At 36.0% G+C, this 12361-nt stretch overlaps 1 protein-coding gene across 1 annotated transcript in view; it reads right to left on the reverse strand.

The window, feature by feature from the left end:
- Mrps27 (mitochondrial ribosomal protein S27) overlaps positions 1 to 12361 on the reverse strand; it is a 90450-nt gene that overhangs the window by 72030 nt on the left and 6059 nt on the right. Inside the window, exon 2 of the mRNA XM_027927871.2 lies at positions 11753 to 11830. Coding sequence (XP_027783672.2) covers positions 11753 to 11830 — 78 coding nt within the window. The remainder of the gene's footprint in view (positions 1 to 11752; positions 11831 to 12361) is intronic.

The following is a 12361-nucleotide window of genomic DNA, read 5'->3' on the forward strand; positions in this document are numbered from 1 at the left end:
CTTAAAATAAAAAATAAAATCCACAAAGGCAAGATTAAATTCACTGATATATTCTCAATCCTCAAAACAGTTCCATGAAAGGCACTTAGTAAACCCTTGAAGAAAAAATAAAAGGAACACAAGGAGAGAAAAATAAATCACACCACATTTTTACTAACACATTTTACTAACACATTTTTACTCCCTGCTAGGTAAAATTACCATCAAGTAATAAAGAAGACATTCAGAGATAATCAATAAACAGGTATTTGTTATTAATCTTTCTGTTCATTTAGTCATTTTCTCTTCTTTTCCTGGGGTAGTGATCACAATGACTAAGTAGTGATGAAGGGAAAAATAACTATTTTGTGTGTGGTACTGGGGATTGAACGCAAGGCTTTGGTCACGCAAGGCAAGTGCTCTGCCACTGAGCTACACGCACAGACCTTTTTAATATGTTATTTTGAGACTGGGTCTCATGAAGTTGCTCAGACTTTAAAACTGCAATCCTCTGTCCCACTCTCTGGAGTTGCTGGATTATAGGCAAGCACCTCTGCATTCAGTCTGAAAACAACTTTGTAAAATCCCTAAAACCCAATATGATGTAAAACTAAATAGATGTTCTTATGACTATCTTAAAGGAATTGAAGCCAGGTGATTAAAGAAAATATAAAAATAACAAATAAATCCTTAAAACCCCTTCACACCAAGGCAAATTAATATTGTTAAATGTACTTGCTCATGGACTAGATGTCAAACAGCTCTCTCATGATGCCAGATATTTATGATCACTTTCTAGTCAAAGCTCTTGTGCTGCTGCGATGACAGGCAACATAAGGAATCACCTCTGTTTACTTGTTGAATTCAAAAAGCAGGATCAGGAGCCACTGGCTTAATTAAAATGGCCCACAGGCCTCTTTCACACAGTGCCCTGAGCCTAACAAACACTGGATCAAGGCAACTTCATTGATGACCTCTTAGTGCTGTAACTGAAGATTCCACCTAAGGCCTTCACACCCAGGCAGCTTCAGACAAGTGCAATTGGACAGGCCCTCAAAAAAGGCAACAGCTGCAGAGCTGGTATCTGATGAATAACATTAGCATACTGCAAGTCAGAGAAAGGTCTGATGCTAAATATACTATGTGAACAATCACCTCACATTATAGTGTTGGTGTGATGAATGAGGCAGAAAACTGCACAGAGCGGGAGGGCCAGGAAAGCGGGGACAGCTGCAGCTTGCAGAGGGCCAACGCCACAGGCTTCTGGACCGTGGGCTTCCACAGTCAAAGTCACACTTCATGTTTCAGCGAGGGGCCAGCAGATGCGCAGTTCTGTTCGTAGGGGTGTGCCAAAGAGGATGGTTTTTTGCTTGTTATTCAGTTCCTTAAGAATACACACTGCAGCTAATGGTTTTGGACAATAAAGACTACATGGTAAAATGGATCTGAAATTTAAATTCTTCATTTAACAAACCTCAAAACTGTCCATACAATGTAGAAATGTTGAACTGTAGGCAAGTATCAGTTGTTTCTCTAGTTGAAGACATCAATACCACTGATGATCCGAGGGTATAGAAGATTTTATTGAGGACTCTGTACTATTACAAATATCGAAGTGTAATGGCACACAAACCTGGTGGAGGATATAAACTGCATGAGGGGCTTTAAACCTTCAGGTTGCTGGGCCTCACACCCAAAGGAAGATTCTAATTCTATAGGTTTGAGATAAAACAGGGCCATCCAATTTTTTAATGAATAGCCCCCTAAAACTGTGATGCAGCCAGTCAAGCACTAGTCTTTTTTGTCTTGGATGTTGTTCCTAAGCTAAAGAAGATATCACACAGGAATTCAACTTCTGAAGTAAGATGGACTATACATTATTTTAAAATTTCCTCCCGCCATAAAATAAAACACTTAAATAAAATATTAAAAAATGTTTTTTTAAGATACATGACTGAAATTTCAATAAGGTACATGTAATTATTTTGCCAGAAGTCAAAGATAATAGGGAAAACTTGGAGGGCCTGAGGGATTAATAATGGTGGCAGTTCTCATGAGAACATCTGTGGATAGTAATGACACAGAGCTTTGGTTTTAATGACTTAGGGGGAATAAAATCAAGAATTCTGTAAAACGAGAAGCTCCTGAGGTAAAGCCATGACCAACTAGGGCTACACTTGTGTGAAAAGATAAACTAGAAAACAACGTATCCTACAAAGCAAACAGTAAGGATTACGGTCCCCTAAGGATTCTAAACTACCAAGGCAGCTCTCAAGCATCTTCGGGGATATAATTCATGCTTTTTATGTAATCCAAATTATAACAAGCTTAGTGTTTTGTTTAAAGAGCTGATTTTACTATATAAAATTCTATTCTAAACATGGACAAAAAGCAATATCAGTAGTTACCTAAGGATATAGGCATAGGGCTCAAAGAGGAAGGAGGAAAGAATTACAAAGCAGTAGGAAGAGAACTGGAAGGGAGACAGATATGCCCATTAGCTGGATTGTGGTGATGATTTCTAGGTCCTGTATACCCATACAGATGTCAAAACATATTAAATTTTAAACTGTAAATATGTACAGTTCATTTTATGTAAATAATACATCAACATGTTCTAAAAACAAACTGAAGAATAAATTAAAGAGCAGGTTAGGCATGGGTGAGGTGACAATTAGTGAACTGAAAAGTAGATCAGGAATAAATTAGAGCTGAGCGCAGTGGCACAGGCCTACAGACCCAGTGACTTGGGCAGCTGAGTCAGGAAGATCTCAGCTTTGAGGCCAGCCTCAGTTACTCAGTGAGACCCTGTCACAAAATAAAAAAACAAACAAAAAGATCTGGGAATGTAGTACAGTGGTAAAGCACCCGTGGGTTCAATCATTGGTACCTAAATAAATAAATGAATATTAGATAAAAATAAGACCTATCAAAGGAGTTATAAGATATAGAAAATAGAATAAGAAGGTCTAAAATACATCTAATTAAATTTCCAAAAGAAGTAAATTAAAGGGAATGGGGAGAGGTAATATATGATGATGGCTGAGAATTTTTTAAGAACTGATAAAATATACACATTTTTAGACTCACTTCAAGTCAAATAACTAAAATTAAACCCAAACCATGGTATGTTATTGTAAGACTAAAAAATGAGGATATCTCAAAAAAGTGGCCAGATGAAAAAGAACATAACTTACAAAGGAAGAACAAAAAACAAAACAAAAAACCCCAACACACCAATAGGGTTTCTCAATAGGAACACTGGAAGACAGAAAATAAAGGAAGGTAAGCAAAATGCTGAGAATAAGCTCTCAACCTAGACTTGTACATTTGGCAAAACTCTCTCTCAAGAAAAAGGGCAAAAGAAAGACATTTATTGACAAACAAAAACTGAGAATTTATTAGCAAGGAACACACACTAAGCATTTAGATGTTTTAGGAAAAGAAAGAATGGTGAGTAAATATAGTTGGCTAAATCTGGGGGGAAACTGTTTCAATAAAATGGTTGTGTGTGTATTTTAAAGGACAGAACTTTAATGTTGGAAAACTGCACATGGTTGGGTGTGTGTGCATGTGTATGTATGTGCACATATGTGTATCTTGACTTAAAGTATTCTAAAGAATAATAAAATCTGATGAATATTAGAATTAAAATTCAATATGCACGTTAGAAGGTATGGGCAACAATTTCAGAAGAGTAGAAATTAAGGGTGTAATTTCCATGTTACTAGAAGGGAAAAAATGTAAAAAACAAGAACACTGCTAATCAATCCAGAGAGAGATTAGAGACATGAAACTAATTAGGAAAATAAATTCAAATGTATCAATAATCATGAAATAACAATAAGTAGACTAAACCTTCTAGTTAAAAAATAGTAATTATCAGATTGGTTAAAATAAAAACACAAAATCTAGCTGCATAAACCACATGAACACAGAAAAGCTGACAATAAATGTATGAGAAATTGACTAGATAAACACAGCCCAAAGAAAACTAGGAAATCTATAATAATTCCAGACACAACAGTCTTACAGGCAAAAAGCAGTATTTTTTTTTTTTTTACAGATTAGGTGGGTTATTAGATAATGATTTTGTGAGAAGGTAATTTTAACCAGGCAAGGACCATAGTACCATAGTTTCCTAGCACATAAAATTCTCAGTAAGGAAATGACAATCTCCTTATTGTTCATAAAATCTGTAGCAGACACACCCTGGAAAAGAAGTCTATTCTAAAAGAGGGTGGTCTCAAGGTTAAAGTTGCTGTGAAGAAGGTCACCAAAGAAAAGATGGATGGATCCTGGATTGGAGGCTGGTAGCTGGAGTGGGAAACAGTTTCAATTCTTCACTTTTTGAAAATAATTGTATATTATTGTTATCCATTCAAGTAATACTAAGCTCTTTCTGGGCTTCGGGCCATAAGTGAACCTTATTCTAATTTATATAATAAACAGATTCAGGTTGTTACTGTTCTTTTTAGAAGAAATGATCTTGGAAAACTATAGCTGAAACTGAGTTTTAATTCTACATTTCAAAGAAAAACAAGGACAGATAACATATCATGCATAGAAATAACAGAAGGAAGTAAGGAAAACCAACCTAGGAACCAGTTTGGATACGGATTTTTAGATTTCCTTCTGTTTGTTTCTCTGTCACTAGAATCTTTAAAACAAGTCCAATAAAGAACAAGAATGAAAACAAGCTATGTACACATATAAGAAAATGGGAAGGATAACATATACAAGGCAGGCTCATCTCTACAACTGTCAGCAGATGGTAAATATGAGACTTAGTAATGAATAGATGCCACAGAGATACAAATACGGAACTGACAAAAATGAGAAAGGCAGACTTCAGAAAATCCCCATTCGGGCTCAAAAGCAGGATTTGAAAAATTACAAGTCAAAGGCCTCCATAAATGAAATGACACAGCAAAAGTAAACCTCACAAATTAATGGTATAATACATTTTGGATTAAGAAAGAGTGTTCTCAAAAAACAAAAATAGAAACACAGAAAAACAGTAACCAAAACCAAAAAGTGTTCCTTATTCTGCGATTACTTATAAATTGAAAAATCAGAAATAGAATATTTAATTCACGGGCTGGGGTTGTGGCGCAGAGCATTTGCCTCTCACATATGAGGCACTGGGTCCGATCCTCAGCACCACATAAAAATAAATAAATAAATAAAATAAAGACACTATGTCCATCTTTTATATATATATATATATATATATATATATATATATATATATATATATATATATATATATATATATTTTTTTTTTTTTACAAATATTTAATCCATAAGGCTCATGAATCCAATTCAGCTCGAGTCACCTGGGCCCTTGCCCCCTGGCAGGCTGCCTCCAGAAAACTTCCTCTCAAGGAAACCAGGGAGCTTCCCCACCTGTCCTTCAACCAGCATCCCACCTAGTTCTCAAACAGTTTTCTCTGGAGTCCTAGTCACTGGGGGCCCTATTCTGTAATTCACCAGCTGTTGACTGGTTAAGGTTGACAACTTCACCTGGTACTTCGCCCATCAGATCTACAAGTTAGTAGAGGAATTTGAGAGATGATGCTTTAATTTAGTGTTTATTTTAGCCTAAGGGAAACCCAGTACAAAAATAGTAAAAAGCTGAAATCATCTGACTGAAGTAGGAAAGCCCAAGAACTCCTAGGGCTTTATAGAACACAAATGAAGAACTGAGGACCTACCAATAAAAATATTAACTGTACCTTAACTGTTTAAATCTGAGTTCATAATGACATTAAAAGAAATACCCTCACTAATCATCTTTGAAGGATATTTTGAAAATTGCCTCTTCTATACAAACTGTTGCAGGATAACTAAAATGATAAGAATTGATGAATGAAGCAAAGATAAGAATTATAACAGCAAATTTATAGCTGTTTATGAAAATAATGGAGCCAACCAATGAGCATGCATAGTTTTTAACATATAAAGGAACAGCCCTATGCCATGTACTTCCTGACAAAAGAAAATACCTCCTACCACACAGTCATGCCAAAAGAAAAAAGCAAAAACAAACGAACAAAAATCTTCAATCAAATCAAGCCGTTTTCTCCAAGGGCCATTACACAGGACACATGGAAGTTAGGAGGAGCATGTTAAACATCACCACAGAGATGAAATCAGCAAATCTATAATGTGGAAAACTCTACTGAAGATCTATAAATGTAAATGAAAAAGTTTATAAGACATTTGGGGAAATGTAAACACTGAGGGACTTTTAAATTATTTTTTTTAAATGACTAGTTTTTAGATATGTGAATGGTATTATGGTTATCTTTAAAAATCCTTATCTTTTAGAGGTATATATCAAAACACATAGAGTGATTTGATAATTAAGATTTGTTAAAAAGTAATTGGATAAGGAGGTGAGTTACCAATGAAAGGGCATGAGCAGGTAATCGTTGAAAACTGGATATTTGATAATATTTTAAACAACCACTAATTTAGGTGTGATAATAGTAGTAAAAAGTGTCCTTAACTTTTAGAAACAGGTATCACTATATTTATGGCACAATTATTATTTTTTTGCCTGGGATTTGCCTTAAAATAATCCAAAGTATCAGGATGGGGAAACCCAAGTAGAGAGAAAAATAAAAGATTATGAGCTGATAATTGTTGAAGCCAGGTGATGGATAAAGGGGGTTCCTGACCATTATTCTCTCTACTTTCGTATGTTTTCTATTTCCCTTTATAAAACATAAAGAAAAAAAAAAAGTAAACTATGATGTCATAAGTCAGGACAATGGTTACCTTTGAAAATAAGAGGCTATAAGGGCCTCTGGAGGGGTAAGAACCTTCCATTTTTTACACAGGTTTGCTCACTTTGTGAGAATCTATATGTTACGATTTGTGTACATTTAAGTATGCATACAGAACACTGTAATAAAGAAGCATTTTTAAAAAACCAAATTCCACATTAATGCAAAAGTAAGACTCTACTGTAGAATCTCAAGTATTACAGCAATCACCGCAAAAGAAAATTATTTGGAAGGACAGCAGAGGTAAAATCACCCAGTGGAGGGAACCACGCCCTGGCACCCACTCTGCCCTCAGGGACACATGCTTCCCAATAGGAACCGCAAGAAATAATGCCTCATATCGGCCCTCCTCACTCCTCCAATCAGCGAGCCCGCCTAGAGCACCTCACAGCCCTTCGGCTTACGGCGACCAATCACAGCGCTCCACATGCCGAGCACGGCCCTGCGCGTTCACGCACGTTTCTCATCTAGCGTGCGCTGGGAGTCCAACGCTGGGCTCTCAAAGAGCAATGCAGGTTTCCCGTAGGCGCCACACTGCCATCTACTGACCAATTTGCAGGGATGCACCCCCAGGCACAACACCAGCAGTGCTCACAGCCCCCATCCAGATACGGAAATAAAAAGTTGGGAGAAGCATGTACTAATGGCAAGTATAAGTGAAAAGCGTGTCTGTTTTAATAGAGGTAATAACAATTACCTTCTGTTATACAGTGGTGAAAAAAAAAATACTGTCTCCAAAGGCCTCTTTTTTTTTTTTTTTTCTGAGCAGCTTGAGTTCCAAAACTGCTTCACACATTTTATCTAGGGGTAAAGCGAGGGAACTAGGGGGTCTCATTCATTCCACGTACTTCTGGAGCATCTTCTATGTGCCAGGCACTCAAGCAGGAATTATCATCATCCCTAATTTATAGGTTCAGACGTGGAGGGTGAGAGCTGAAAGGTGCAGAAGTGGGCTACAAAGCCAGAGCGATGTCTGCCTCATATGTAAGTGCAAACTCTTCACAGCACACTAGGTAAGGAAGGGACAAAGCACTGTTAAGAGTAGAGAGTAGGAAAAATAGGTTCTGACTGGATAGGAATTTAGGGTGCAAAAGGGGGTATTCTAGGCAGACGAACAACTACCACAGTGGCAAGAAGTATTCAGTATATGGTAGCTTGTACTGCTTTTTCAAGAATACTACAGAGAGGAGACAAAGTTTACCTCCATGTGATATTTATGCATTGCAGATTATGCTCATTCTTTGGTAAACAGCTTCTATTTACTAAGGTATCTGCAATAAAGTCCCCTGGATTTGTGTCCAAATAACAGAACAAACAAGATGTCAAAATATAGTAGCCTTGTCTCCTAATCTTTCCTTTAAACCTGGGAAAATGTTAAAAAAAAAAAAAAGGCTGGGGATGTGGCTCAGTGGTTAAGTGGTTCAATTCTTGGTACCAAAAAAACAAAACAAAACAAAAACTTTCCTGGAATTTGTCATTCCCTCATATATACTCATAGCACTTTCCTTATAATTCATATGACACATCAGAACAATCTTTGCTATATAATTATGTGAAGCTATGTTGGTGTTGTCACTAGAACAGTATAGGCCCTTTAAGGCACTTCAGTATAAGTGGGGGTATTTTTTTTTTTTTACTGTCACAATGATTGGAAGGAATTGCTGGCAATTTCTGGACAGAAGACAGGGAAAGCAGGTGACCAGCATTGCTGTGACTGTGCTACACATCAGAACATTGTCTCTGGTGGGAACCAGGACTCAGTGTGGAAGAGATACAAATTTAGACTAGAGCAAGGCAAGGAAAGATCATACAGAGATGAAATGGTACTGGCACAAGCTCTGTTTCTAAAATATATATATATATGTATGTGTATCTGCACAGATACATGTATGTATATAGATACAGATACATGTATGTATATAGATACATGCATGTATATAGATACAGATGTGCACACAGGCGGGTTTATGTGTGTATGCATACATATTTTCCAATCCCTGTCCACTACTTTGGATGAGAAGTAAAAATTACATTAAATCCTGGTTTCTAATGCAGTTCCTCACCAAAAGGAACCAGAGCTCCTCAAACAAAAGGTCGAGTCCAGGCCTAGGGCAGGAAAGGTACAAGATGAACCTGGAACATCTTGTTAAATGAGAAAACAAAGAAATTTTGAGAGAGAAAAAGAGAATACAGAAGCCAGCTTGAGAGGACTTACTTGTATTGGCCAATTCTGGGACAACTGGACCACCAAAATAATTAAGGATGGCAATAATCATTTTTTTAAAATCCCACTAATTAATGAGAAAGAAATGGGACAGAAGGAAGGAAGGAAAGACTATTGTTTATAGTAGAATACCGAGTGCTAACAAGTAAGTATGATGGAACTGATGGATTTGGAAAATCATCACTTTGCAACCATTGTAGTATAGACTGATCCAGGCCAGAAGCATAAACGGATGCTAAATGTAAGGGGAAACTTGATAAGCAGCAGGATGTTTGCTCCTCACTGATAGTTAACTTTACAGTGGAAAAAATCAGACACTTCACTAAGTGATTAAAGTTAACATAGCCTAGTAAAGGCATTAGGATATCTGGTGTGTCCAGATGTGATGCTCTGATAGGGATACATCACTAGGGATACACCACTAAGAGTATTCTGGATGAAGAAACATAACTGGAATCTAATGAGGAAAGCACAGAGAAACCCCAAAAGAGAATATGTTATTTAAAGAAGAAATGAGAATCTTACAAAAATGACAATGTCATCAGAAACAAAGAAAGGATATGAAACAATTTCAGCTTAAAGACTAAAAAAATTTGACAATGTAATGCAATGTAAACCTATAATGGATCCTATGATAATATGGAAAAATATGATAAAGAACATTTTGAGGTCAATTAACAAAATAGTGATATAAAAAGGTTAAATTATTATATTAATATTAAAATTACTGAAGTTGATAACAGTGCTATGGTATATAACAACATCCTTATGTCAGATGATATATGCTGAAGTATTCAGGATAAAGGGCTGTAATGTATGAAACAAACTCTCAAATTATTTCAAAAATGTGTGTTATATGTCTATAGAGTGAGAAAGCAAAAGCAAATGGATCAAAGTGGTAACAACAGGTGAAGGTGGGTAAAAGGTAGAGAGGAGCTCTTTGCAATTATTTTTAAGTTCGAAATTTTTCCAAATAAAAGGTTAAAAAATTTTGCCCCACATACCATGATGTCTGTGGTAAGGCAAATAGTCATAACTACTAAAAAAAAAAAAATCTGTTTATAATTAACAGAACCAATTTCATTTTACATAGAAGCACAAAAGGCTTTTCTTTCATTATTGAAATAAGTTATATTTTCTATAAATGCAACTTCAACATAAATTGTATGAGGACAGACCTTTGAAGTTACTCATTTTATAAATAAAATTATGTCATTATGATAATGCCACCCTGGTATTTGAATTCTCCAGCATACCACATTTGTACTCATCTGTTTCTGTCTATCATTGTTCACAGTGACTCTACATTTAAGTGCAGGTATGTAGCTACTTCATTGTCTTTTTAGTGTAGTTTTGCCTAAGCATTTATTTATATTTTGAAATACACATCATTTGTTGCAAGTTACTTCCCTTTTGTTTCTTCTTTGGATCATAGTAATGATATAGATTTTAAGAATATTATTAATAGGTAGATTATATTATCCTTTAACTTAACTTCAAGATAATAAAAGAGGAGTATTAAAAGTGCTTGTTATGCTGGGCTTGGTGGTGCACACCTGTAAACCCAGCAGCTTGGGAGGCTGAGGCAAGAGGATGGTGAGTTCAAAGACAGCCTCAGCAAAAGACAGGTTCTAAGCAACTCAGTGAGATCCTGTCTCTAAATAAAATACAAAATAGGGCTAGGGATGTGGCTCAGTGGACAAGTGCCCCTGAGTTCAATCCCCAGTACTCCCCCGGAGAAAAAGTACTTGTTATAAAAAAGGCTATGCTGGGTCTCTTACAGTCAGAACCGGACTGTAAGTTCCTTGAGGAGAGGTTAGGATTACTCATCCTCAGATCTTTCTAGTTCTGCTTTGGCTAACCCATCCCCATACACCCATTCCAGAGCTCACAGCTAACTCTGCTTGTGCAATCACATCATCAAGGAATAAAATTATTTTGGAACACCCAATAAGGTCAGCAATACTGACACCTGTGTCCCCCACACTTAATGGGAAAAATCCATAAACAAAAGAAGACTTTATTCTTATCTGACATAACTCCCCCCAAACAGTGGAAGAAGTCTGAGAGAAAATATTAGATCAGCACTGGTACTGATTCAAAAAATTACATCAGTCTTATAAAATTATGATCCATCTATTGATTTTGCCAATGTCTTGATGATGTTGTATGTACCAAAGGACAAGCAGAACCAAAAGGCTCAAGTGTGAACATTTTTAAAATGTGCACACAGTCAGTGATTTCTTTTAGGCTTTGGCATTTTATACAAGAAAGGTTGCTTTCTGTACAATATTTCACAGGAAACAAGGGAAGTATAATTAGGAACTTATTTTCTGAGAAGATGTTGGTCAATGATCTTCCCTAAATGATTCCAACTTTGTTTTCAAACCTGTTACCTGGTAACAAAAAGAGTCAAAAACAGCTCTGAAGACCACAAGAAGAGTTAAGAAAAATGAAGAGACTGAAAATAAAAAGAGAAGAAATGTGAAATTCTATAAAATAGAGACAGGCTGCATAAAAACTGCATGATAAAAATGAACAAGTAGGAAAATAATCATTTTATCACTTCAGAAGACTAATCATCAGGCAAACATGAAATATTAGAAATGTACAGGTCTTTTAGGACTTAAAATATGGTTATTTCAATTGACCAGCATAAAGCATCATTTCACAAACACATCAAATGAGTAAATGAAGGTAGACATGTAGAGTGACTGCAGATGACACACAGAACAGCCACAAGGTAGGTACTTACCGAGGTGACAATGTTCTTTTTCTCTTGCTTCCCATTTGTGGCTGTCCACATATGCTGCAGAAAGCAGACATCTTTTTCCTGAGGAAATAAAGGCAATGATCTCAACAGGCATGGTTTTGCAATGATTTCATCTAATATATCCATACTATGAAACACTATCTTTGCCATATCTTCACACTAGGTTATATATTTTAATATTAACTTTAAAAAAAAAACAACTACTGCACAGTTTACAAAATGCATTCATCTTCTAACAAGTAAAGATGCAGAAAAATTGAAATCATTTACAATAATCTTATGGATCAAAATGTTGACAGGGCAAGGAAAACTTCTTATCATTAAAAATTATGGCCCAGGTGAGCCCTAGAACTCCTTTATGGAATTCAAAACACTGCTGAACAGTGTTTAATTCCTAAACTATTAGTCTTGAAAATATTTCCATCTGACTTGGATTAGCAAATTTACCCAAATTTTGCATAAGTGACCCAGCACCCTCGTGATAAATAAGAGAAACTCAAAAAGCCAAATTTAAGGAAACACACAAGATGGCATAGTTGTATTTCCAGTACCTGGCACAATGCCTGGCATTGCTCAATAAACATGAGCTTA

This window comes from Marmota flaviventris, chromosome 5 (assembly GCF_047511675.1).
Source record: "Marmota flaviventris isolate mMarFla1 chromosome 5, mMarFla1.hap1, whole genome shotgun sequence".
NCBI classification, from domain to species: domain Eukaryota; kingdom Metazoa; phylum Chordata; class Mammalia; order Rodentia; family Sciuridae; genus Marmota; species Marmota flaviventris.